This window comes from Anoplopoma fimbria, chromosome 18, assembly GCF_027596085.1.
Source record: "Anoplopoma fimbria isolate UVic2021 breed Golden Eagle Sablefish chromosome 18, Afim_UVic_2022, whole genome shotgun sequence".
NCBI classification, from domain to species: Eukaryota; Metazoa; Chordata; class Actinopteri; order Perciformes; family Anoplopomatidae; genus Anoplopoma; species Anoplopoma fimbria.
Window position 1 is genome coordinate 1,714,000 of NC_072466.1, and position 26,908 is coordinate 1,740,907.

Genomic DNA, 26,908 nt, shown 5'->3' on the forward strand with positions numbered 1-26,908 from the left:
AACCAAATTGATATATGATATATATCATTTTAAATATTTATATAATATATAATTAAATGTAAACATACATTATACAGCACCTTTTAAACGGGGTCAAAGTGTTTAACAATAAAGTGAAGAAACATGGGAACAAATAAAAAAACAGGTACGCTAAGAACAATACAGTAAGTATAGGTGGAATTATAACAAAGAAAGTAAAAGAACAATAAAATATGTAAAAGATAATATAATATATAATGAATTATATTAATTTATATATTATATTTAATATTAATTAATGTATAATGGAATTATAACAAAGAAAGTAAAAATAAGAACAATAAAATATGTAAAAGATATAAATGAATAAGAACAATAAAATATGTAAAGATATAAATGAATAAGAACAATAAAATATGTAAAAGATAGAAATGAATAAGAACAATAAAATATGTAAAAGATAGAAATGAATAAGAACAATAAAATATGTAAAGATAGAAATGAATAAGAACAATAAAATATGTAAAAGATATAAATGAATAAGAACAATAAAATATGTAAAGATAGAAATGAATAAGAACAATAAAATATGTAAAAGATAGAAATTAATAAGAACAATAAAATATGTAAAAGATAGAAATGAATAAGAACAATAAAATATGTACAAGATATAAATGAATAAGAACAATAAAATATGTAAAAGATAGAAATTAATAAGAACAATAAAATATGTAGATAAAATATAGAAATGAATAAGAACAATAAAATATGTAAAAGATAGAAATGAATAAGAACAATAAAATATGTAAAAGATAGAAATGAATAAGAACAATAAAATATGTAAAGATAGAAATGAATAAGAACAATATGTAAAGATAAAAAAGAAGAAAAGGAATAGTGAAAGCTTATCGTTTTAAATAAAGGGTGTAGTTCTTGTTGAAGACTGCAGGTGGCAGCAGAGCGCGCAGCACAAATACAGTCTGCCGTCAATTTACGTGAAGAAGAAGAAGCAGAAGAAGCAGAAGACGAAGAAGAAGGAAGCGGAAGCGGAAGTAGTGTTCCGGTGTCCTTGCGGCTGAAGACGTCTCTGAAGATGAACAGACACATATTTGTAAGTTTATTCTCCTTTTAAACGTTTCGTTTGTTCAGTATAAATACAATTCAACTAATAATGAAGGTGTTCAGTGTGATAAACGGCGTAGTGAAGGAAAGAGCGGCTACATTAAGCTACAACCTGAGCTAGGGGTCAGAGGCAGGGAACGTTAGCATTAGCCTAGCCGCCATGCTAGGCTGTATTTATATATATCTACATATTATATTACATTTATATAGTATATTATATATTATATTTATATTATATTTATATATTATATATTATATTACATTTATATATTATATTTATATATTATTTATTATATTACATTTATATATTATATTATATTTATATATATTATATTATATTTATATTTTATCTACATATTATATTACATTTATATATTATATTATGTTTATATTATATTATATTACATTTATATACATTTATATTACATTTATATATCTACATATTATATTACATTTATATATCTACATTTATATTATATTATATTTATGTATTATATTATATTATATTTATATATTATATATTATATTACATTTATATTATATTATATATTATATTATATTTATATATTATATTTATTTATTATATTACATTATATATTTATATATTATATTTATATTATATTACATTTATATATATATATATTATTTATATATATATTTATATATTATATTTATATATTTATATTATATATATATTTATATATTATATTAATTATATATATTATATTAATATATTATATTACATTTATATATTATATTACATTTATATATATATTTATGTATTATATTACATTTATATATTATATTTATATATTATATTATATTAATATATATTATATTATTTATATATTATATTATATTTATATATTTTATTTATTTATATATTTATATTACATTTATATATATTAAAAATGGTTGCCATTAAAAGTGCAAGTAAAAAAACATGACAAATGAAAATGCTATCCTGAAAAGGTGGGTTTTGAGAGAGGATATTATATTTATATATTATATTACATTTATATATTATATTATATTAATATATTTTTATTATATTTATATATTATATTATTTATATTATATATTATATTTATATATTATATTATATTTATATATTATATTTATATATTATATATATTATTTATATAATATATTATATTTATATATTATATTACATTTATATATATTATATTTATTATATTACATTTATATATTATATTACATTTATATATTTATTTATTTTATATTTATATGTAAATGTTATATATGCTAAATGACTGTAATGTGTATATACTTTTGAGGAGCGTGTTACGTGTATTAGGTTCCGTGTCCTCTTGTGACTGGTGACGTTGGTTCCGTGTTGTTCACAGGCTCTCCAGCAGGTGGCGCGGCGGACCATCTCCAGCTCCGCCCGCCGGCAGGTCGAGAACAAAGTGCCGCAGAACCAGAAGCTGTTCCAGGTAACACCGCAATAATGCACAATAACTACATTATAGTGTGTGTGTATATGTATATATATATATATATATTATATATATATATATATATATTAATGAATAATATATATATATTTATATATATATATATTAGGTAGGAATCAATTAGTTGATTAATTAAACATTTTAATGATGTCATGTTTCATACTTTATGGTCCCAGTTTCACAAACATTAAAAATCCTGCTTTACATAAATACATTGGTATTCATAATCTAATGGTATAATTAGTAAATAAATATTTATTTTATTATTTTAATATCATGTAATGTCAGTGACATTTTCTTAAATACTTTTAATGCTTTAAGCACATTTTCCTGAATATACTCTACCAATTAGTAAATGAGATATTTGTTTTATATCATCAGTGTTTAATATCATAGAATGTTGATTATTTTAAAATTTAATCAATTAGTTGATTAATTAAATTTATAACATTATATATATCTATATATCAGTGTCTGAGGAAATCCTCATTAATATAATAAATGAATGAATTTGGCCTTATATCCACGTTACTCTGTTATTTTTAACCTGATATCCAGGAGCAGGTGGCATCTTTAACTGTGTTATTGAATGTTGGTATGTTTCTCCAGAATGGAAACAAATGTTTAAATCCAAAATTCCACCGTCTGCTCCGTTAACATCCGTGAGATCACACAAATATGTTCAAAAGCCCAAACTGCTGCAGGATAACAGCTAAAAGATCACATTGAGAGTTTTCCCTCTTAGGTTTTGTGTAGGCAACGCTGTAAACACAAAGTTCTTGATGAGTGTTATAGGAAATGTTGCTGAGACGCCAGTCAGGGACCTCACAGTTGTCTTGAAGGCCAAAGGGAATAAATAAAACCACAAACTAAGAATCTTAAAAGGATAAAAGCAGACTTCTAATGACTTTCTCCTTTGACAAGCTCAAGTGGACAATTCTTTCAGCAAATTACCGTCACCTTGAAAATAGTTTACCGACATAATATCAAACACGACAGAAAGAGAAGTTTCTTGTACGTTCTGACGCTTGTTGGCTCATTGTTTGCTCTTCATGGTGCAGTTCTCCAGACAGGAAGTGGTTGGACATCTAAACCATCATCCAGTGAATGGTGCATGTGTTTCATTTCTCTAGCAGTGGTTCTTCTCATGAAGCCCTGAAATCATTTTAGCTCCAAAGATAAGTGACGACTAACTAAGCATGCTACTCTGTGTTTGATCTGCAGTGATTATTGATTACTAAGCTGCTCAGTAGTCATTCACCCTCACAGAGTGTGAGTGGATGTTAAGTGAGTCTGGGAGTAGATCTTAGTTTGTGATGCTGCTTTCACTGCTCAGGCAGCCAAACGTCTCCGCTGCTTATGTTCAAAATAAATAACCTGTAGATCTCGTAGACTAAACAAACTAGTTTGGCTGTTTTTATTCTCTGCTGTACTTTGTAAACACTGGAATATTATTTTAATAACGTCAGTAGGAGCCTCTGCAGTGATTGAATCCAGTCTGCATGAACTGAAGCAACTAAACACAACAGACGTTTTGCTTTTCATTTTAAATCATCAAATAAAATAGTCATTTGACCAAAGAGACATTTACAAAAAGGCATTTTAGTCGTTTTTAAAAGGGTTCTTTTATAAACGACTCACTCTTTTTGTATAGCAGTTTGAATAAGTTCAATAAAATTATCACAAATAAGTTAGAATTTGTATTTTGTTGTTCAATGGGAAGTAACCGGCGTTTTGAGTGCTTATTTTATAGCTTTTAACAAATTTCAGGGGAAGAATGCTTTCTGTAACTTTGCCGAGAAAGGATTTTATCACTGAAAGCTCCCAAAATGAATTCCGGGGGTTTGTCTTCCTGAAAACCACAACGTGACTCAAACATGCTCTGCTGTTCGGCTGACGTTCACCCAGACTCTTAAGAATGAAGCACAAAGTTCAGTCTTTATGCAGATATAACTTTACTCATTAAATGCACATTTTGTTTCTGTTTCTAAGTTCAGCATGTTTCTCACCTGCAGGAGGATAACGGGCTGCCGATTCATTTGAAAGGAGGCACCGCCGACGCCGTGCTGTACAGAACAACGATGGCCCTCACCATCCTGGGTGAGAGCCAAACACATCCTTCTGCCAGGATTCCTGCAGGACTGTACACTTGTAGTTTCTCTAGAAAGTTGAGCTCCTGAGCTAGAAAGTGGAAACGAAGGCGAGCTTTGATCCGTGTTCTAGTTTCCTTTCTGCTGAAGGTCTTTTCCTCTACAGGAACTTAATGACCTGTAACGTAACGCCTGTCCCGCGTATCCCTCCACTTTGGGACGAGTTGCTTTTTAACAAGGCCGTGTGCGTGTGTGTGTGTGTGTGTGTGTGTGTTAAGTAAAGCAAAGCAAAGCTAAGCTGCACCTCGTTCTGAATTTAGAGTCACAGGGAGAGAAGTTGGTGTCGTTGCTTCATTTTCTGGGACTTTGGGTGCTATGTGGGTTTATAGAAAATAAAAAGATAAATGCTCACAGTGGCAACAAGAGTTTAAGGAAACTGTTCTTCACATTTGATGAAATCATTTTCTGGTTCTAGTGGTAGAAGTGCTTCTAACCCGACTGTTTGTTCCTCCAGGAGCTGGATATGTTGTGTACGAGCTGGTGACGGCTGCGTTCCCGAAGAAAGGTTAACTCCTCCTCCACAGATGTTTACTTCCACTGTAACATAAATATCGGCCAGTCGCTTTGTGTGGTGTAAAAGTAAGATAAGATATCCTCCGTCTGTGCCGGCCTCTGTGTTTCCTGTCATGATGGGATTCGTTTCATGTTCATGGGATCAATATTTATTTCTTGTAATCTCTCTGATGACCTGAGGATCAATAAAAAAAATACCTCTCATGACCGAAACGTGTAGTTGTCTTTCTCTGAACGCTTACATATCGTTTGTTTCATAAAAGACAGAAACTTCACCGTTACATTGATGCTTTCTGTGGTTTGAACACAAACAACTATAACTATATACATTTAATACAGATTTCAACGCAAAACATTTTTAAAAGTCAAATGTCCTGATTATGATCAATAATCGAGAACTCTACTTTATTAGGACCATTTCTTGAATTAAAAAACAGTACAGCAAATAAAAAAGAACTATGATGAATAATGAACTGAACAGACACATTGTTCCTGAAAGTTATTTTGAAAATTACATTACATTACAGTCATTTAGCAGACGCTTTTCTCCAAAGCGACTTACAGTCAGTAGTATATTACATATCATTCACCCATTCACACACTGATGACAGGCTACCATCAAGGTGCCACCATCAGACTCTAACTAACATTCATCATCCAGTCCACACCGATGGCCTTCAGGAGCAACTTGGGGTTAAGTGTCTTGCCCAAGGACACATCGACTGCCGAAGCCGGGTATCGAACCACCGATCCTCTGATTGGAGAACTACCTTGCTCTCCACTATGCCACAGCCGCCCCTTTAAAATGAATATGGTTTGTGTTTTTCACATCTCAAATGTTGTAAATCATCAGAAGACAACAGTTTTCACTGGAACTACTTTCCACCAAATAAATAGTTCTTATGAAAACTGTCTACAGTGTTTTTGGAAAGTAAATGAAGCCAAACTGTTCTCGTGACTTGCTGGTTTTAGCGTGGAGGACCCCGAGGACGTGTCTGTGTGTTTTATTGAAGACATGATGCGTTTTGAAAGCTGATTCTTATTTTATTGGAGTAAACATCTCAACGTTTACATATTTTAAAAGCTACGTTACATAACATTAAAACAAATCTGAAACAGCCCTGCAAACAATCCTCCAAGAGACAATTTGTAAAACAACATAATCAGTCAGTCATGTACATATCTGGAAGAAACCTTATGAGATCAAACTCCTGCAGACACTATAACGGCATTTAAAGCTTTTGCCACAGCTGAGCAATAAAGAAAGACTTACAAAAGATTTTTTATGCCTAAGTGACGACAACATAAACACTTTATGAGACCAAACACAATAAGGAAAGTCAAATGTATTTAATATAATAGTTCTAAAATGCATCTTTCGAAGATTTGTCGGATGAAAAGTCATCAGCGGTCCTTTCTTTCTTTCCTCTTCTTTTAAAAAGGCTGACAAACTAAACAAAGATATGCCAGCAGTTATATTTAACAAAAAACAATGGAGAAAGGACTTGGTAACAGATAAAAGGATAAACATCTTCACATTGTCAAGAAGTGATAATCAGTTATTTGCCGTTTCAGTCTGCTCTTGTTGAGACGATTTTTGAGATGATTTTTGGAAGACGTAGTTTGTGTTGCTGTTTTATTGACAGGTGTTTATTATTACGAGTGGAGGCTACAGGAGCAGTGAGACTCCTCAGTATTTCTAGAAATCCTCATTGTGGCCCTCTATTATGTGTAGTTACTGTACTTTATCTGTTCCACTAAGGCAGAGGATAATAATGATAAAGTAAAAATGAAACATAAATGTCATTTGTCTGCGATGACCCTTTCAACAAATGACAGAACTTAAAAAAAAGATGTTCAGCTACACAATATTTTTCCATTTTGTTACACAGAATCCAATATTTTTGTGTTAAATAAATGTTTCATCAGGGAAAAACAAGCATAACTTCATTTTTCCTGTATGAATGTCCAGTTTTTCTGTCACTAGAGGGCGACGTTTACAAATAGATGAGCTGAGAGTCTGGAAGCTCTCACAGAGAAGAACGTCTCCATGATTAGGTGTTCAGGGACTAATGCTCCTTAACAGCTCAACCTGTCCATGTTTAGTCCAGAACGTCCTGTTATGAACTCTACAGCTTCTGTGCTAACCCCCCCAGGAGGAAACCTACAGATTTAAATGCTTCCATTTGGCAGATATCCGGTGTTCATGTACGGTTTTGTTTCTTGGGCGGATTCCTCCGTGTTGTCTGTTTTAATTTAACTAAGGAGTGCAGACGGCCTCGGGCCTGTTCTGCTATCAGTCCACACCCAAATACCGACACACATCTCTTAACGCTTCAGTCACCAGACCAGACCAAGCTTTTCTATCTGCTCAGAAAAGCAGCATTTATCAACACTCAGGAATCTGCTGAGTGAGCTAAAAGGCTTCTGATTGGCAGCACTGAGAACCAGGAAGAGACGAAAACGTAAATCGGTAACTGTTCATTTGAAGGTCCTTCAGCCACCAGGGGGCGCCTTTAATTTAACAATTGAACCTTTATGCTTTACTTAAAAGAGCCAAATACTTATATTACAAATGCTCATAAAAATAGCTTGAAACTTATTCTATGACTAATAACGGATTTTATTGATGTAATAAATCCGTCATTTTGATGCACTTTTAAACATTTTTAGAATCCATACCAAGTTTTGAGATTTGGGGCTATGACACGCAACATTTTTGTTGGCACTCTTTTCAATATTGTGATAAAGTGGTGCTATAACCAGTTTTGATATTATAACAATGTGGAAGCACTGACGCATTACACATATCTGTGAAATCAGGAGGTTGAATGAAGTTTATGACTTTCTTTTTCTTTTTTTCCCCAAGTAAATTCATTTTCCATTTGATGTTTGTTCGATCTGTGGCTTTTCATTCTGTTATCTGGACTATTTAACTCACTTTTAGCTAAATTCTTAAAATCATTTTCCCATTAATTGTGACTCTGATGAACAAACGTTAGCTAGAGTTAGCTTCTAGCAAGCTATTCAACATCCATCGATGCTGATGATGTAATTGCTGTCATCTTTTCGTGTGTTTTTACGATAAAGTACCCACGTTAACGTAACGTTGATGTTATGTTTATTAGAAACACCAAATGAGACAAGAATTAGCATTAGCTAGATAGCGCTCCTCGGGTACCTTCCTCAGGTACAGTAATAATTAAGCGGTGCATTTATAAAGTAAGATAACGATGGCATTCTTGTGTCTCACAAAGAAAGGGCCATCAGACTCAACTGTGAATGACTCTCTGGGTGCCAAAGTGAATTTTTGGGGGAAGTTACGCCCAAATTTCTCATTTTCATACGTTCATTCACGAAGCTACAAGAAGTTTCCAGATTATGACATGTTTTGGGGGTTGGTTTTGTACAAATTTGGGGAAACCTACACAGATTGCACCTCAATGAGAAGAGGAAAAGCAGCCTCCTATAGCTATTGTTTTGGATGATGGGTTTTTTGGTCCTAAACACATGCAGATTAGGGTCATTTAAGGGTGGAGAGTTTTCTGTCTCCGTTTGTCTGGATTGGTTGGTGACATGTCCACTGTAATTGTCATAAATTAAACTTTGTGCAGCTGTTGCTTCTTTGTCAAATCCCACCAAGGACCCCAGACACTTCTGTTCCGTCCCTGGAACCCGGAATGATTCATTAACAAAAAAAGGAGGAAAGACTGACTTGTGGTTTAGCTTTTACCAGACTGTGTAATATTTTCCCATTGATTCAGAGAAAAAAAGAGGTAGAAAGTCGGTTTCCCTCCCCTTCATCTCCTCCCCCTCATCTCCTCCTCTTCATCTCATCTCCTCCTCCTCTTCATCTCCTCCCCTTCTGCTGTCTCCTTGTGGCTGAGGCGCACAGAAGCACCTCCATCACCAGAAAGGAATGCAGAAAACTATGTAAAAGTTTCCGTGTGTGTGTGTGTGTGTGTGTGTGTGTGTGTGTGTTAGAGGGTTACACATCATTTTTGGGATGTGGTAAGAGCTGGAGGCAGGCAGAGCTGGGAGCAGCCCCCCTGTTAAGTAGCCGGTCGTGTGGAGAGTCTTCCCACTTGGAAAGAGGCTCGCCGACGCGTCTGGGACAGACCCCCAAAACAGAACCAGGACTGAGCTCTCTCCTCTCCACTCCGGACACCTCTCTCTCTCTGCAGCAGCTCGGGGGTCTACAAAAGAGACTAATTTTTTTTAAGCTTTAATTCTGATTTCTTGAAACAGAAAGAAAAGAAATTCCTCTCTCTAGGTCAGTCCTGCATGGTTTATAGATTATGAATTATTTGATTTCAGGTATATTATATATATGTTTTCTTCAGTTTGGAAGGATGAGTTTGGGAATTTCTTAATATTTCAGTTACCATCCAATACCAATCTTGGATACTTCAGTGGCCGGTGGACTATTTCTTGGCTTTGCGGTGCGTAATTACGCACGACGCCGGGACTTTACACTCGGTTATTTCTGACTTTTGGAAAGACTTTCTCTCCCTTAGAGGGCATACCTCATCAGATAATATATAAGATACGAAACTGGAGGCTTTGCTGTGATTTTGCACCAGAATGTCTTTATGAAGAAGGGAATCTAATGGAGTGGTATCTTGGAGACTCTTGTGCGCCTTTATTCTCACATGTTTCCATCATATTAGATCTGTTGTTTAAAGCTCTGCAGTTGGTTTTTAGACTCTAATATATACTCTATATACATATAAAGTCTGTCTTATCATTAGTTTGGCTTGTCTGGAAAGCAGTTTTTAGGAGCCCAAGGAACGTGGAGATGTGCGTTTGTTAAATCTGCGCTGAAAGTTTTTCCAGGTGGATTTGAATCTTCTAGATTTCACTGGAGGCAGGTGTTTGTTAGTTGAGGGTCTCCTGAAGCCCCGAGGCTGCCACGGGGCCTCATGTGCTGAATGTCTGAAGGTCTAACGGGCCTCGTTCCCTCTCACAGCTTCATCCATGTGCCGCTGAGCCACAGGAGCTGAAGATGAAGAGCAGACTGTCTCTGGCGGCGGCTGCCGTCCTGGCACTGCTGCTGCTGTCCACCTCCTCTCAGGCCCAGGGTCAAGGTAAAGCCTCCTCCTCCTCCTCCTCCTCCTCCTCCTCCTCCTCCTCCTCCTCCTCTGTAATCCAACACATCTCACTGAACTCCTCTACCTTCTCCCCTCTGCCTCCAATGTGCAGCTGCAAGAATAAAAAAGAATCGTACAGAGAAAGAAAAATGTGTGTTTTGTGAATTGATTTGTTTGACATTTTCAGCCTCAGTTTAACCTTTTTGATTGATGCTTTTTCTCCCTTACTCCAGTAATGGAAATCACAAGATTTCCTCTTTCCACAGATCTGGTTTAAATTTATGGATATCTGCTTACAGTAGCACTTGGGAAGTGGGTTTAGCCATTTGTGTAACTTTCTTAGAGCTACGATGTAGCTAAGACTTAAATGTGGCGTCCAGATGGTGTTAAGGCAACCACTATGAGGAAAGAAATGTGTTATAATGTTGAAAATGCTGATACATTTTTGCTTTTCTCCCTTAAAGAAGAACAAATCAAGCAGTCTGGTGCTTCTTTTATGTCCTAGTTTAAATCTACCAGTGTCGAAAGACAGCAGTCTATCTTAAAAGCTGTCCGAAAGTATTATAAACCTGAAAAATAGTTCTGACTTGGGGCTAAGTGGGGCATCTTTCCATCCTCAGGCAGATGTAGTTTGATCGGTTTTACACCAGGAGGGGCCCTTGCTTGAAAGTAGTATATCTATTACCGTAGCCTACATTTCTCCTGTTCCAAAAAAAGAAAAAAAGCCCAGACGGCACGTGGCCAAGTTTCCTCCCTACGTCTTTTGCTCCCTGATGGAACGGAAAGACAAAATATGAGTTTCACATTATTTTCCAGAGGCTTTGGAGGTTAGGAGAGGAGTGAAATCTGCTCCTCTGGGCCTCTGGATTTTCTCTCAGTACAGAAAAAACACAAAGAAAGTGCAGTAAGAACTCATCAAATCACCAGAAGGAGAATCTTTACTTTTTATATCCTTCCAGGAGAGTTTCTGACCTCCTGTGACCCCTTTAATGTCAGCGGACGGGAGGGGGGGGGGCCTCGCTGCCTCTCCAGAAGTCACTCCAATTGTAATGGGGTCGTATATATTCCACCGCATGGAATAGTTTGACGTGTTGGGGCCGGAGTTAAGAGCCTCAAACACCTCAAAGAGACAAAGAAAAAGGCCTCTGCTCTAAACTGTCCCACCTCAAGTTGGACATTTCTTTCAAAATAAAAGCAGTTTAGAGCAGAAAGCTCCATATGTGAGTGTGGATGGTGCGTGTGTGGTTAAATAGTTTTTGGGGTAGTATTTTTGTCCATTTGGAAACAGAAGCAGCAGCCCCGCGGCCCCTGAATTGACTCACCAGGTTGGTGGTTCCTCCATTTTTTTGGCGTCCTGTCACCCTCCCCAGTCAAGCCTCGACCAAGGTCAGCTGACCCAGAGTCTTGGCTTCACGACAATATTTCATAATGATATTCTTCACTCCCACACTAACAGATTGGTTGGCGGTCTAGGAAAAAAACGCTTTAATACTGTAATCTTTAAAACTCTAGATACATTATTATCAGCTTATTCTTTGTTTTATTGTGTGTTTTAATGCTTTGCTTCAGGAGAATCTGTGCAGCTGCAGAGTTTCATAAAAAGAGCACAAACTCTGGAGCTCAGGTTACCGTTAGATTACCGTTCCTCCAGCATGAAAAGATTAAGAATTAGACTCACGGTTTCCACCTGTTTGAGGTCAGAGAAGGTTTTTAGTTTAGGCAAGTGAGCGTTGCTGTTTGTTCTGAGAGAAAAGTCTCTTAAACTTGAAAATATCGATGCTATTATACTATCAAAGTGTAGGTAAACTGTTATATTTTGCAATGTGTTGTTTATGTATATGATAAAGTGATTAACTGAAAAGAGTAAGTAGAAATACCTGGTGTTCAAATCACTTGGTGTGACTGAAAATATATTCAGAAGCAGTGTATTAATGTCACATTTCCCCAGTAAATCATGTCAGATTTATCCTTTCTTGCTGGAAAAACAGATTATTTGCCTCTGAAAGCATCAAGCTCATTCAGAACCAGGTGTGTAGTTAACATACTTTAGCTAAACTTGTTATGAAGCTACTTTAAATTGTTTAATTTGAGTTATTTTCTGTTTATTTTAAGCTCTTATCAAGATTAAATCTCTACGTCACAAAGGCAAGATTAAATAATCGGTGTATTATAGCAAGCTAGAACTTTGGGTAGGCGCTCTTTTACTCGTTCATGATCTCGTTCTCAACCCCAACCTGAAGAATATCATTCTAAAATATTACAGAAATAATAATCTGTGGTCTCTCGTGTACATGGAACTTTTTGTCTGTTGCCCCAAGTTGTTGTAAACAACTTTTCATGTACATGTGATGCATGATATCCTCCATGTCAGTGATCACTACTTAGACTTTAATCTGTGTGCACTTTTATCATGTTTGTTGGTTAACGTCACGAAGACCAGCGGTTCTTAAATTAAATCAGATCCTAAAAGGATTCCGGGAGGGGAAAGATTCTGTGATTAAATATTAAAAATACAATTGAGTTTGGAGCTGAAGTAATTTATGAACCTCTGGTGCAGATTTTAGGAAACGTCAACAGAAAAAAGACTTACACAAGTCCTCACTGACATTGTGTATTCTTTTACGAGGTTTGCAATGGAGATTATGAAAGTTATTGATCACATCTTTACCCATTGTATAATCAATACTGGAGAGTTTCATCTGATTTGTGTGTTTTTGTTGTTTGTCAATTCACCATCATGAGTTGGATTGAGGTCATGGACGGTCTGCAGGATGTCAGCCGGTCCATGTTGTAGATTGTTGGCGGGAAACTGTTTAAAGAATCTCTTACTAAGTGGCTACTTATTTCCATAATTTAAAAAGTTCCTCCACTACATCACCAGCCAAAGAGTTTGTTTACAGAAACAAAACCAAAAAAATATGTCAGTTGTCTGTTAAATCGACTTATAAGGAGGCAAAGAATGGCCATAACGACGTCATTTTAAAATTTCAATACATTTCATTTGATACGCTTTTAATTCTCCAGGAATTAACTTTGAGTTTTGAACTTTCAAAAAACGTCCATGTGTAACTGTTACGTACTTTTAGCTAGCCGACAGAACTAACGTTAGCTTGTATTCTTACATACAATAACTGCCAGATGTAACTGTTAGGTACTGTTACTGTATAAAATGTATAATGTATGTTCAAAACATTGTATATTTTCAAAAACCTCAGATTAAACAGGTCATTTTTTATGTCAAAGAATCAAGTTGCTTTCTTGGATGTGAAAACATAACAAAACCTGATTGGACAGATGTCTTGTTCCATTAAGGCTTGATTGCTTTCCCTTACTAGCTTGGATGAAGTTTAAATGTTCCATTAAATCATTTGTTGAAAATCCCAAAATAATCAGATGTGAACAAATTAACTTTTTGGCCTAACCTTTATATTTTATATCTGAAAATAACAAGTACAATCCAAGTATCTTCAAACAGTTTTATTTTATTTATATTGGACACTTCAATTTTCTTTGTCAAGCCTAAAAGATTTGAAAGCTAAAAACTTGAAATACAAATTGTCCTTTTTTTGCTTCTGTAGACGTATTCACAGTTTTCATCCTCCCGCCCGGTTTGTGTTTCCCTCCTGAATGTTGTAGACAGTAGGAAGGTGATGTTGTGTTGTTGTGTTGTGTTTGTTGTCTCAGTGTGTTGCTTGAGTTGTTGACTGTGGCTGCTGGCCACTCAAGCTCAAACGGAGGTCATTTGTTTTGCTCCAAAATGGCTTCTCTCACATCTGTAGTTTGCTTTGTCTTGTGTTGTTTGCTCCAACAGTGAACTTGTCAAACTTCACCCTGGAAGTGTTGGCTGTTGGGGAAATCCTTTCATACCTCACATAACCATACATCCACCTCCTAAAGCTGCAGGATTAACTGTGTTTACTTTTTCTCTTCACAGTCGACCCTCCGACAGAATTGAGGTTTAAGATTTTAAATGAGAACACAGTACAAATGATCTGGAGCAAACCACAGTCGAGGATACAGGGCTACAGAATACAAGTGACCTCAGACACAGGTGGGTGCTCATTAAACCTGCGAGTTATGTCCTGCCAAGCCCATAACATTATAAGTGTCATAAACTCCCTTAGACATCAGCCTGCCCGGCAAGACTCAACACTCCCTGCAATTATCCGAAGATTTCTGCAGACACATGTTTGGCTCCAGGAGCTCTAATGATATAAAAAAAAAGAAAAACATTATCACTGCCATGGAAACATTGTCAGCATTAGTTTAGCTCGATGTCACATCCATCAGAGTTCATTAAACAGCTGTGATGGTTTTAAAAAAACAGCCAAGAGTTATCAGCTACCTCTACACTTAACTCAGTATGTGGACGGGGTGGTTTTTTCCAAGGTTTGACAATTAGTCTAAATGATCTCAATCCTGCCATGTACAATAATATTTAATAACAGTGTGCTTCCACTTTGACCAAGTTTGTTTCTCTTTCAACATGACAATGTTCCCATTCACTAAGCCAGCTGGTTCAAACTTAGGCGAGTTATTTAGTTATAAGTGTTTATTAAATGCAGATTTATGCATCACTAGTACATAGACTATTTCATACGCAAAGATAAGTTGCTACTAAATATATACACCCAGTTATTATTAAAACGTTACTTAACTAGCTCTAAGTGACAGATCTAACGTTAGTTTCCATATTTACATTCAATAACTGACAGGTGTAACTCTCACCTATTGTTAACTCATTTATCTAGCTGACAGAACTAATGTTAGTTTGCATATTTATATTCAATATACTTCAGGTTACTTTTAGCCAATTGAACTATCTTACTGACAAAACTAACGTTAGCTTCCATATTTACATTCAATAGCTATCTACTGTTAGCTACCAATACCAACAAACTGAGATAACTAACGTTAGCTTCCACATTACTAACTGCCAGGTGAACTTAACTTGCCAGGTAAACTGACGTTAGCTTGCTAATGTAGGGCCCATTTTGACATTAGACATTTCAACACTTGATCAAAATGCTTAATATTAATCTAAATTGGGTGGACTTTACATTACATTTAACAACAATATACCTACAACATGTTATGCCAATAACATCAGACTAAATTACTTTAATGTTTTATTAAGAAGCACATAGTCTTTGCCTGTAAACCACAAAAGTAATTCAGTGTCTTTAGGGCTTAAGTTGTTAATGTACTTAGTTTGTGTAAGTTTAACAAAAAGACTATTTGATGCCAAGACATATTATTTACATTAATAAGGAAGAATTGGGTATTCAAGGGTTAAAATACTGTGTTTTGATTCATAGTAATGCGGAAAGTTTTCATTAAATTGAATCATACGGTTAACACACCTCTTCCAGTCCTCAGGTCAACAGTCTGAATCAAGTTTTACTAAAGCCCTGTTTTGACTCTTGGAGAAATGAAGTAATACAATAGTTTCCTAATGGCTTCCCTCTGACTTTGTTGAATTCTTGTAGAAGAACCAACAAAAGAATTTACTCTGCCTGCATCTGCGACTAAGACCTCCATCTCAGACCTGAGTCCAGATGTGGATTATGTGGTAACGATATCTGCATACGCTGGATCAGAGGAAAGTCTACCCGTCTCCGGCCAGATCACACGTGAGTCACTGTGTCCTTGAGTTTTTTGTGTGTTGTGTGTTTGTAAATTAGCTCCAGACTTCCAACCAAATGCTTGTAAAGTTCGTCTGCAGCTTTGGCAGGAAGTCACCAAGATGACGGCCTTCTCCACCAAACTGGCTGGTAAAACACCTAAATAGTGGTAGATTGTAGACCAGAGTGTGCTTCTGTTATTCTGCACGATATGTTTTTTATTCAGTTAGTTTAGTATAGCTCTGGATAATAATTATGTTATCAAATAAATGTAGTAAGTCGAGAAAAGACCACCATTTAGTAGCGTATTAGTAGAGTATCTGATGACATGATCTTCCTTTATTGCTAGAATGGCTTGTACTTTGTAATTTCTGACCTTGGAAAGCAAGATCCATTTAGCATTACATTCAAAATGAATAAAGCCAGTTTTCAGCTTGGCAAAAGTTGAACGCTGTACACTGAAAGCCTGATTGGAAAGATTTCACTAAGTCTATAGGACAGGGGGCCAATCAGGACAAAGTCCAACTGTGATGTATTTCCTGTCTGAAACTGTGTGGAGACCAAAAAATGCTTCTAAATTTAACCAGTCGACTATAAGAAAGTCATCATCCAATTTATTTTATATTATGTTTCACCAAAAAAAGACTATTTGGACGGACAAGTCCTTACAATGAGAATTTTTTTGAATATCTTCAATTCCATGATAGATGATAAAGATTATTTAAAAGCTCCAGAACAGCTACTAAATGGACACTATGTTTTCAATTAATATTTCCAAAGTCAAGAATAAACTTTTCATTTCGCCTTCGCCATCTTGGAATATGGCCGTCGCCATGTTGTTTTTTTTAATGCGGAGGAGTGACGTAGAGACGCCGTATACGTCTCTGGTGTCGACCTGTCAATCAGTGTGTAGCCCCGCCCTAAAGCATCCCCTGCTTTATGGTCTGTTTGACTCTAAATGGAGCATCATTTACTAAATGAACATCATGCTGTATTGAAGAAGACTTGAAACTAGAGATTGAGACCATAAACTCATGTTTACAATGTTTACTGAGGGAATAAATCAAGAGAGAAGTAGAGTCATTTTCTCATAGACTTCTATACAACCAGACTTATTTTTGCAACCGAACGAGTTGGTCAGTAGATAAAATGCGAGTTTAAGACCCTTTTGCATTGGCTTCACTGTTGCTCAGGATCTCCCAAGGGTTCTCAATATGACCATGATGGCTCACAAGATTAAAAAAGTCTAAAAACTTAAACAAAATCCTGTAAATCAGTTTTGTCTCTAAAAATCCTTTCGTTGGTTAAACTGGTAACAGTTCATATCCACAGTGAGGTACAAACTTACATTTGAAAAGATCACCAGCCAAAAAGTTTGGTAACCACTGATTTAGTTGGTGAAAGAGGCACAAAGAGGCAATGGATTCAATCTACAGATAAGATAAGACGAGAAAAGAGCAGCTGCAGCAGGTTAAAATACATGAAGGTCCAGTATGTAATGGCTTGAGGGGACGCCCGCTTGGCACCGCAACAAACATTGATGATCTGAAAAACCCTCCAAGCTCTGGAGATTTCCCTGAAAGATCTGTCGGAAACAATGACATCAACTTGTTGTTTCGCCATTTGGCAGCTCGTTTAGCACATTCGTTGCACAAGGAAAAAGATCTCCGATTAGAGAATTCAAATCTCATGTATGGAAAGAAAAGAAGAGTTATGGTCCAGTTTGAGGCGTCTGCCATTTGTTGAAGAAAACCAGCGTCAGTTACTGGCAGAAAAGCGTTATATACATTACATTAAAATGAAGTTTTTTGAGGATAGACGAAGAACAATACGTTGCGGATGATAGATTGTCTGAATCATATCTAACTTTAATTACATGAATGTGTTTTTCGTCTTTCAGTTGAGTCGAGTGGCGGCACAAAAGGACCTTCCAGGAAACCAGACTCTTCAGATTCAGTCAGTGAGTCCTTTTGTTCATTTAAACCTTAATTTGACGATGGGAGGTTTTCACTCACTGTCAAGTGACCGCTCCACTTTTTCCACTTTTTCTGTCCTCAAAACTTTCTTCTTCACTGCTGGGCGGCATCCATTTTCTGCACAACACACCCCATTGTATAGCAACAATCAAAATTAGGCCCCTCATAAATCTCTGAAGTATTCGGTCATCGGTTTGGTCCCATGCCGGCCAATTATGCCAGCGTGGAGGAAGCTGCACATGCTCAGTGCGGGGGTCGTAGGTTGGGCCGGGGAAAGCAGGAGCTGTGGGAGTTGTGGGATCGAGCTGAGGGGAGCCCAGCCCCAAAGTGCTGAGAGAAGTGGAAACCATTACAGATGCTGATTTACAAGAGTAACTTCAGTTCTGCAGACGAGAACGAGCTTGTGCTGATTTTTTGCCTTCTTTTTCACAAGAGGAAACTCCCAAGGAGAGTACAGTTAAATCATACATTGAGGATGTGCAGTACTAGTTTTTCATCCAACTTGCGAGAACCATAATTCTGCAAAGCCCTCGATTACTTATTATACTAACTATACTATTGTCAAGATCTAGTTACGTCCATGCTACTGAAAATGCCACATATAAAGTATAAGCTAATAATTTATTTAGTTTTTAGGTTGACATAGTCTGAAAAGTTCATGTCTGGACACGTTATAGTATCCTCAATGGGTAATATTTTGACACTCATTTACTAAACTAGAGAGAAGGAGTCTTAAAAACATTGGAAATCAGATTTTTGAATAGTTTAGAATAGTTTGTTTTCATTCTTCTCAGTAAATCAACTCAAAGTAAACAGAAAACAACAAAAAGAACTCGTCAGAAAGAAAGAATACAACCGACAATCTTCTCTTGAAGCTCCAACAATGCTTTGTGTATACTTCACCAAAACACCAGGTTCATCCCCTGGGGACCATGAATAGTTGTGGTAGCCCTCCATAGAGCCTTGTGTATCTTAAAATATACTTACAAAACATGACAGAATCACAAATAAATACCTTCTCTTTCTTCAGTTGAGATGGAAAATGTCTCCTCCCCTATTTGAGAATTTAGATTAAATGATTAAAGTTATCAAAAAAATATTGCTGTTGGAGTGAAACTGACATTTTTCTTGCACATTGCAAACCTAAAAAGTATATTTTATGTAACTTAAAGTGAGTTATGCATTTCTTTTTCCAAAGTGCCCTCATGGTTTCTGTTTATTTGACCTTTTCTTTTTCTTCTTTTGTCTATTTATTGCCCCTCCCTCTCACTTTTTTTTCACCCAGAATGCTCTCTCAGTGCCATTGCTGACGTGGTGTTCTTAGTGGACGGCTCCTGGAGCGTCGGCAGGCCGAACTTCAAATACATCCGCAACTTCATCTCGGCGGTGGCCAGCGCCTTTCAGATCGGAGCGGAAAGAACCCGGGTGGGCGTGGTCCAGTACGCCAACGACCCCCAAACCGAGTTTGACCTCAAACGACACTTGACCCGACCGGAGCTGCTCCGCGCCATCGGCTCAATGCCGTACAAAGGAGGAGAAACCAAGACAGGTACATAGTTAGTGTCCTTTAATGTCCTTTAATGTCCACCTCAGTTTACTACAGTTTTACTATATTACACTACTAAAATGTTAATAAACATTTTTACAAACAAATCTACTCAATATGTTTATGTAATCTTTATTCTTTTTTTTTCAAAATATTTCAAATTATCATCCATTCAGAAGAACTGGATAGAGTGAAAATACAACAAATACAAATCTAAGGTTGACCCAAGATGAATCAGACTATATAAGGAGGCAAATACTACGGTATTTGATTTATTATATGATTTGGTATTTCACTATTATATTTTAGTTTTGACAGCACGATTTTATTGGCATGTTAGATCAGGAAAAAACGTGTTTTCAGTCTACACAGCAGTATTGAGTTCAGGTTTTTTATACAAACGTGGGTTGCATCTATGAATGTTTTACTAAATGTTTGTGATCATTTTCTCCTCATTATTTCGTGACTATGATAAAGAAGTGTTAAACCTACACCCTGTCCATCATTTTTAAAACCCAATCTTGTCTCGGTGCTGCAGGCGATGCCCTCGACTTCCTGCTGAAAAACAGTTTCACCGAAGAGGCCGGTGCCAGGAACGATTTTCCCAAAGTGCTTGTGATTATCACGGACGGCAAATCCGAGGATCCAGTGGAGAGCTACGCCAGGCAGCTCCGGAGCAGGGGGGTGGAGATCTTTGTCCTCGGTGCGTAGCCAGAACAAGTTTATCACATTCCACATCTTGCAGTTTTCCATTCGCATTCAATGCTTTTAACTGGTAAGAAAAACGGTTACGGAAGAAATTCCTATGTCATCAACATTACAAGCGAGTTATAGCAGGTTTTATGTTTGTCGACACTCTGGGTTTCCCCCTCAGACTTTCCACAAACCGAGGATGCAGGACCAGAACTGGGCCGTTGCCATGGTTTTAAGGAGGGCTGGCGGTTAAATAATAATAACAGATCATCTTCTATTGTCTGTGAAAACAAGTCACCGATAGATAATTGCCGTGTGAAAAATGCTCTTAGTTTTTTGCGATAACATGCATGTCATCATTTTCATAAAGGTTACTCTTTTTAAAAGATTAAGCGTGGTGGAGTTTTCTCGAATCACAAAAGAGCTTGGCTTACTTTCAGCTGAAGATAAAGCTACCTTTAGAACAGTTACATGTACAGACGCCTGAGAGGCAAAAACGTCTAAATAGTGTTGTCTCTTGTGTTTCTGACTTAAGAACAGGTGAAAAATGTTGTTTTCTAGGATATGTTTTTTAGTTCCTGACATGTTTTTTTTAACAGATGCCAGGTCAGGTCACTCTTTTCTGTGTTAAAAGTCAATTGACCAAAAAATTGACCAAAAACAGTTTTTTCAGCTGTTTTCACAGGTTTCTTTCCCTTTTTGTCGATCAGTAAGTTCACATTCTTCATAAACTATATTCTGTAAAGGCTCACAGCCTCTACTGAAGTGTTACAAAAAGAACATAGGATTGTAAAACTCCAACCAGTTTCATATTTACTGCCCACGCTGTCAGACTTTCCAGCAAGAGTAGAATAAAAAGTGGAGGCTTTGGATCGGTTGTGCAACCAGCTAGAGAACTTTTAATAAGTTTCACTCCACGTCTTTATAGATTGCTCATTTCATAAAGTATTTACAGAGCTGGAGCTAATCCACCCTCGACATCTGTCACAGTAACCCTCTCACCGCTGCTCAGAAATGTCCCCAAATTTAGCAGGAAGTGAATCAATCACAATGGTTATAATTAACCCATTTCACCCTCCATTATTTTGCTTTTCTTTCTCCGTTTTTAGGCATCCAACAGGCGGATGTAGAGGAGATGAAGCTGATGGCCTCCACGCCTCACAGAAACCACATCTTTAGTGTCGCCAACTTCAACCAGATGAAGAATGTGCAGAAAGAGCTCATCACTCAGGTGTGCGCTGGTGTCGACGATCAACTCTCAACACTCGTCAGCGGAGAAGAAGGTGAGATTCAAACACAATACCTTTATACACCTGGAGGTTATAATGCAAGAAAAATGGGCGCAACGTCCCAAATTCTGTCCTTTATTGTCCCTTTGTCCCCCTCGATGTCTTAAAGCAGTAGTTCAACATTTTGGGAAGCACCACAAATTTGCTTTCCTGTCGGGAGTTATATGAGAAGATAAATACCACTCTCACAATGTCTCCCTGCTAAATATATGAAGCTGCTTAGCCTAGCTTAGCATAAAGGCTGGAGACAGGGGGAAACAGCTAGCTTGGCTCTGGTCAAACATATAAACCTATCAGCACCTCTACATCTCCCTTATTAAGGTATTCTACATAGTTAGTTTAATCCTTAAATCTTTGAATGGAGCCAGGCTAACAGTTTCCTCCTGTATCCAGTCACTATGCTAAGCTAAGCTAACTATTTACTGGTTCCAATGAAATATTTTACACATTTAACAGTGGTATCACTCTTCTCATGTACCCCCCGGTGAGAAAACAGAAAAATGTTTCTAAAACTACTATGACATCATGCAGTCTTCTTTTTTTATCCGTCACTTCTTTTGAGCAAACGTGATTTTATTATTATATATTTTAATCATAAGCCAAAGTTACTAGCCCCTAAATATTCTCCTGCTGTGCACCAACACTGAAACAAATGAGTGGACATTTATTGCATCATGAGGTTCAGATAATCACCTTTAATTCTGAATATAACTCTTGATTCTTGCAGTTGTTGAGTCAGCGTCCAACCTCCAGATCCTGGAGGAGGCCTCAAAGTCAATGCGGTTGACCTGGGACGCCCCTATCGGAGAGTTCACCGGATACAAGCTAACCATGATCCCCATGATGGCCGGCAGCAAGCGGCAGGAGCTTTACATGGGCCAGACCCAGACCTCGGTGGTGGTCAGAGACCTTTCTCCAGACACGGAGTACCAGATCAGTCTGTTCGCCTTGAGGGGCCTGACGCCCAGCGAGCCCCTCACCGCCATGCGGAAGACGCTTCCAGTTATATTATCAATGGGTGAGTAAAACAGTGTGAAGGAGCAATGCCCTGCTAGTCAGCTTTGGCTTTTTAGTAGGTTTGTTATACAATGGAGGTTCCTCCCTTAATATGAACATGAAGAGTTGTCAAAAATCAGCTCACTTTATAGGAATAGTTCAACATTTCTTGCTTAGAGTTAGATGAAAAGATTGATACCGCTCTCATGTCTGAGCTAGGAGGTTATTAGCTTAGTTACGGATTTGCAATACGAAAGGTTTCAGGGTGTTGGTAGTGATCATTTTGAACTTCAGACAGACTCAAGCTAGTGGTTTTCCCAGCTTCCCCTACTAAACAAAGCTAAGCTAATTACTTCCCAGCTATGGCTCCATACTTCAAAAAATGAAACCTCAAAGCTTTACAAGAAAGAAACTCAAATCAGTACGGTGTTTTTTTTACTGAATAGGCCCATTTCCCGATGAGGTTGAAGCAACCTTGCAGAATGAGGCGATGTTGTTCCTTGACAAAAAAAACAGTACTTTTCCTGAGTTTTTCAGAATTTGGTGACTTTATAATGGCTCTAATATCAAATGATAAGTCTTCAGTGTGCTTCTTGATGACTTCAGCCTTTGGGTAGCCAACAAAAATGTTGAACTAAGGATGAAAAATCTCAGAATGTAATATAAGTGAACAGCCTTGGATATATTTTGATGTGCTGTGATTTGACATAGTCAATTTAAACTTTTGGTTGTGCTTTTTGTTCTTCCTATCTAGAGTGCTCTCTCGGCGTGGATGTTCAAGCCGACGTCGTCCTCCTGGTTGACGGTTCCTACAGCATCGGTCTGGCTAACTTCGCTAAAGTGAGAGCTTTCCTGGAGGTGCTGGTGACCACCTTTGACATCGGGCGGGATAAGGTCCAGATCAGCTTGGTCCAGTACAGCAGGGACCCCCACACCGAGTTCTACCTGAACACTCACCACGACCTGGGCGCTGTGGTCAAGGCCGTGAGGACTTTCCCGTACCGCGGCGGCTCCACCAACACCGGTAGGGCCATGACCTACGTGAGAGAGAAGATCTTCCAGTCCAACAGAGGGGCGCGCCTTAACGTTCCCCGCGTCAACATCCTCATCACTGACGGGAAGTCGTCCGACGCCTTCCAGGCCCCGGCCACCAGGTTGAGGAATGCCGATGTGGAGATCTTTGCCGTGGGCGTTAAGGATGCCGTGAGAACGGAGCTGGAGGCCATCGCCAACGAGCCTGCAGACACCCACGTGTACACCGTAGAGGACTTCGATGCCTTCCAGAGAATCTCCAAGGAGCTCACACAGTCCATCTGTCTGAGGATCGAGCAAGAACTTAGCATCATCCAACAGAGACGTGAGTAGTGTTGCTATAATCCTCTATGCTGATGACAGTGCGCTCTATTGTTGTTTTAGGGTTTTTTTTCTTATTGATTCTGTTTTTTATCATATTCTGGCTTCAGTCTTGTCACATTGTTTGAGTCAGAAAAAGAAACCAAATCATGTTGAAAGCAAAAAACACCTTTCTTTTAAGCAAAACTTGTGTGAATTAGTCACTCTTTATAACTTACAAGGTATTTCCTGGTTCTTTTTTGGTGAAAGAATTTAATGACAAATATATAATACTCTGCATGTTTGGAATGTTGGCAGTTTTCTACTTGTTTTAACTCAAGTTGGATTCTGTTTTTAACTAAAGAGGTGGAAACTATGAATTGCTTGGTTTGAATAGTCAACATTATTTGTCACACTGAGTAAGGCAGTTGTGACTCTGCGGACAGTAAATTATTCATTTTGAGCAGTTTCACTTTTGTCTATTATTGAATAGTTGTTTAAGGCCTTGTTTAATCAGCGGCACAAGCTAGTAAGCATAAATGAAGATGTATCAAACATGGAGCGCCAAACAAGGTTTTTGAGAAGAACTTTTAAAGTTGCCATTTCTCATAATTATGTAAAAACAACAGAAATATACTTATTGATTACCAGTTTTTATATAATTTAGTGCATATGAATGAGCTTAAATCAATTTATCTAGCCAATTCCACATCATATCAAAATATGTTAAGTCTTTTGGAATTGCTACTTGTCCAAAGTAGTTAATTCAGCCTAGTGTCATCTAACATGGAGTGCTAAAGATTTTTATTGATAATAAAAAATAAATGTTTGGGTAGGGCTCGGAAACACTCGGATATTTGTTTGAGGTGTTCTTTAGATAAATATACATGTAGAAAACTCCAAGGTTCCCTCTTCTTCAAGTCAAACAGATCTCAAGTTGCCATTTATAGCGAAAAGCAAATCTTCCACTTGACAATAAAATGCAAGTTAATTGTTTAGAAAGAGAGCGCCTTGTAGTTTTCTAGGTATTTTTAAGATACTTCATTTATTTGTGTTCGTGCTATGAACAATGATGAATGCTTCTCGTCAGACTCAAATTAATTTGAAGTAATTTATCTTTCTTTCTATGTTTATGAGAACTACCAGTCAACATTTATGATTTAGAGCCTTTATAGTAATCAAACCAACATTTGAACAATCAATTAGTGCAGCAGTGCGATGTAACTTTAACAGAATACAGAGAAGCACGACAGTCGTCCATATGCACTCAATTATTCTCATGTCACTCCTACAGTCTGTTTTTTTGCATTCGACCCTCCTCTTCGCCTCAATGTGTTAAGCACATGTCCACCTTTTGACCTTTCAAGGGCAGAGTGAGTTCCTGCATGTGGAAATATTAGAAGCGGGTCAAATAGTGTTTGTAGCAGCGATGGGTTTTTTGCATTTGCTTTTTAAAAAGCCCAGTTGGAGCACCAGATGACCGTCAGGTGCTTCGTCCGTCACGTGTCCGTAAACAAAGGAACTTGACTTTGTAAACGCATTCTTTGTGCTGAAATCATTAGCCAACCCCCGAACATCTGGTAGTCAAGTTTAAACAAGCAAGAGGAGTTTCTCGCAAAAATGCTGTTTCACCCACTTAAGGTGGAATATTAATCGCCCTCTTTAGTTTGCCAAAAGGAGCTTCCATGGTTTGCCAGCGGCACAGAGTGTGACTCACTCTGTGTCAACAAAGAGAAGTGAACCGTCCAAGCTTCCATCCCCACAGTGGGGAGTTTGATCTAGCTGTCAGATGGTTGTAGATGGTACATATTTATTAAATGCCATGTGGATCATTTGTTTTATTTTTTTGAAGGTAGACTTGGCTGTTTTTTTCCAAATTGCACGCCAACTTCTTTACCAATCACGGGAACTTTCACAAAACCTTTTCAAATTGTGCTTACTTTTTTTGTCACAAAAACCTAGAACATGAATGTTTCCAACATTTTTTCCCCAAACACTGTACACAGGAGCCTTGCTGAAAGACCCAAGAATTTCAATCCAAATGGACAAAGCCCTAAACTCAAAATCCCCAAAATGTAATTTATTATATCTTATTACAGACGACAGTTTTTACATATAAACATCACGTAACAATGATGTATAAAATAGTAGTACTAGTAACATTAGCTTTGGCTTTCAGTCAGATTCGGACTCCTCCGTTGTTGATTAAAGCAGAATGATTATTATAATTATGAAATTACTTCCAGGTTTAAAAACAGCTGAGAATGATTATTATAATTATGAAATTACTTAAGCGCTGCACAAAGAAGATGTGGCTCTGTTCTTGTTGAATTGTTTTTATCTGGTATCCGAGTTAAAGGTTCAGCTCGGTTAGCATCATACTCAGTGACCTGTATTTCTCTACAATCTACCTTTAATGTCCTGTGGATAAAACCCTGCTAGTAGAGAGTTTGGCTTAAAGAACTTTTGAAAACTACTTAAGGTTTTACGCCAGAAAGAGCTCTCAGACTTTTAGTCTCATATGAACTCTGGACATTATCCAGAGAATCAGGTCTGGACATTGTCTGAGGTTTCTCTTTCACATTGTAGCACACAACAGGATTTCCAGTTTCAGATGCATGATCGTCCTTATGGAAATACTCTGTTTGGATTTGGGAAGAGCGTCCAGGAGGCAGGACATGAGACAAAACACCGCGGTCACGTAGCCGGTTCATAAAAACTCTTGCTGTTCCTTGAATTTGTCTGAGGATTTCGCCATCAGCCCTGAATATCGCCGTGTCTCTAGTTAGACATTTTCGTTGGCGTCTTCATGTGAATGACCCTTCTTCTTCTTCTTCACCCTCTGATGCTTGTTTTCCTCCGGTTTCACGATAGAAACGTCATCAAAACGCCCACTCATGAATTAACTGGACAATGAGCGTCTCTATTCACACACATTACACAGACTTTGTACTCTGGAGTCGGTGTATGTGTCGGATGTCCGGTCCAACCAGACATTCTCACAAACATCTCCTCCAGTTATTGTCTAGATGCGTTCAGGGTTGCAATGCATGTGAAATACCATGAAAGATAAGTTTCAGACGTCATTTTCAAACTAAAAATCTGTAACAACAGGACAAC

General features: G+C 37.3%; 2 protein-coding genes across 2 annotated transcripts in view; both read left to right on the forward strand.

The window, feature by feature from the left end:
* Positions 1 to 987: 987 nt before the first annotated feature.
* On the forward strand, positions 988 to 5,449 carry LOC129107233 (cytochrome c oxidase subunit 7A2, mitochondrial). Its single transcript, XM_054618665.1, has 4 exons — positions 988 to 1,090; positions 2,469 to 2,558; positions 4,595 to 4,679; positions 5,184 to 5,449. The coding sequence occupies exons 1-4, from the start codon at positions 1,073 to 1,075 to the stop codon at positions 5,237 to 5,239; spliced, it is 249 nt and encodes an 82-aa protein (XP_054474640.1). The 5' UTR covers positions 988 to 1,072; the 3' UTR covers positions 5,240 to 5,449.
* A 4,798-nt stretch (positions 5,450 to 10,247) lies between these two features.
* The window catches only part of col12a1b (collagen, type XII, alpha 1b), a 123,389-nt gene continuing 106,728 nt past the window's right edge, over positions 10,248 to 26,908 (forward strand). Inside the window, 9 exon segments of the mRNA XM_054617961.1 lie at positions 10,248 to 10,329; positions 14,267 to 14,383; positions 15,822 to 15,965; positions 17,857 to 17,916; positions 19,218 to 19,481; positions 20,017 to 20,181; positions 21,281 to 21,454; positions 22,188 to 22,478; positions 23,211 to 23,813. Coding sequence (XP_054473936.1) covers positions 10,248 to 10,329; positions 14,267 to 14,383; positions 15,822 to 15,965; positions 17,857 to 17,916; positions 19,218 to 19,481; positions 20,017 to 20,181; positions 21,281 to 21,454; positions 22,188 to 22,478; positions 23,211 to 23,813 — 1,900 coding nt within the window.

Excerpts from the sequence above, each read along its gene's own strand:
- LOC129107233 (XM_054618665.1), top strand. Across the intron at positions 2,559-4,594 it reads AGAACCAGAAGCTGTTCCAG|GAGGATAACGGGCTGCCGAT; the intron begins GTAACACCGCAA and ends TCTCACCTGCAG. Across the intron at positions 4,680-5,183 it reads GATGGCCCTCACCATCCTGG|GAGCTGGATATGTTGTGTAC; the intron begins GTGAGAGCCAAA and ends TTGTTCCTCCAG.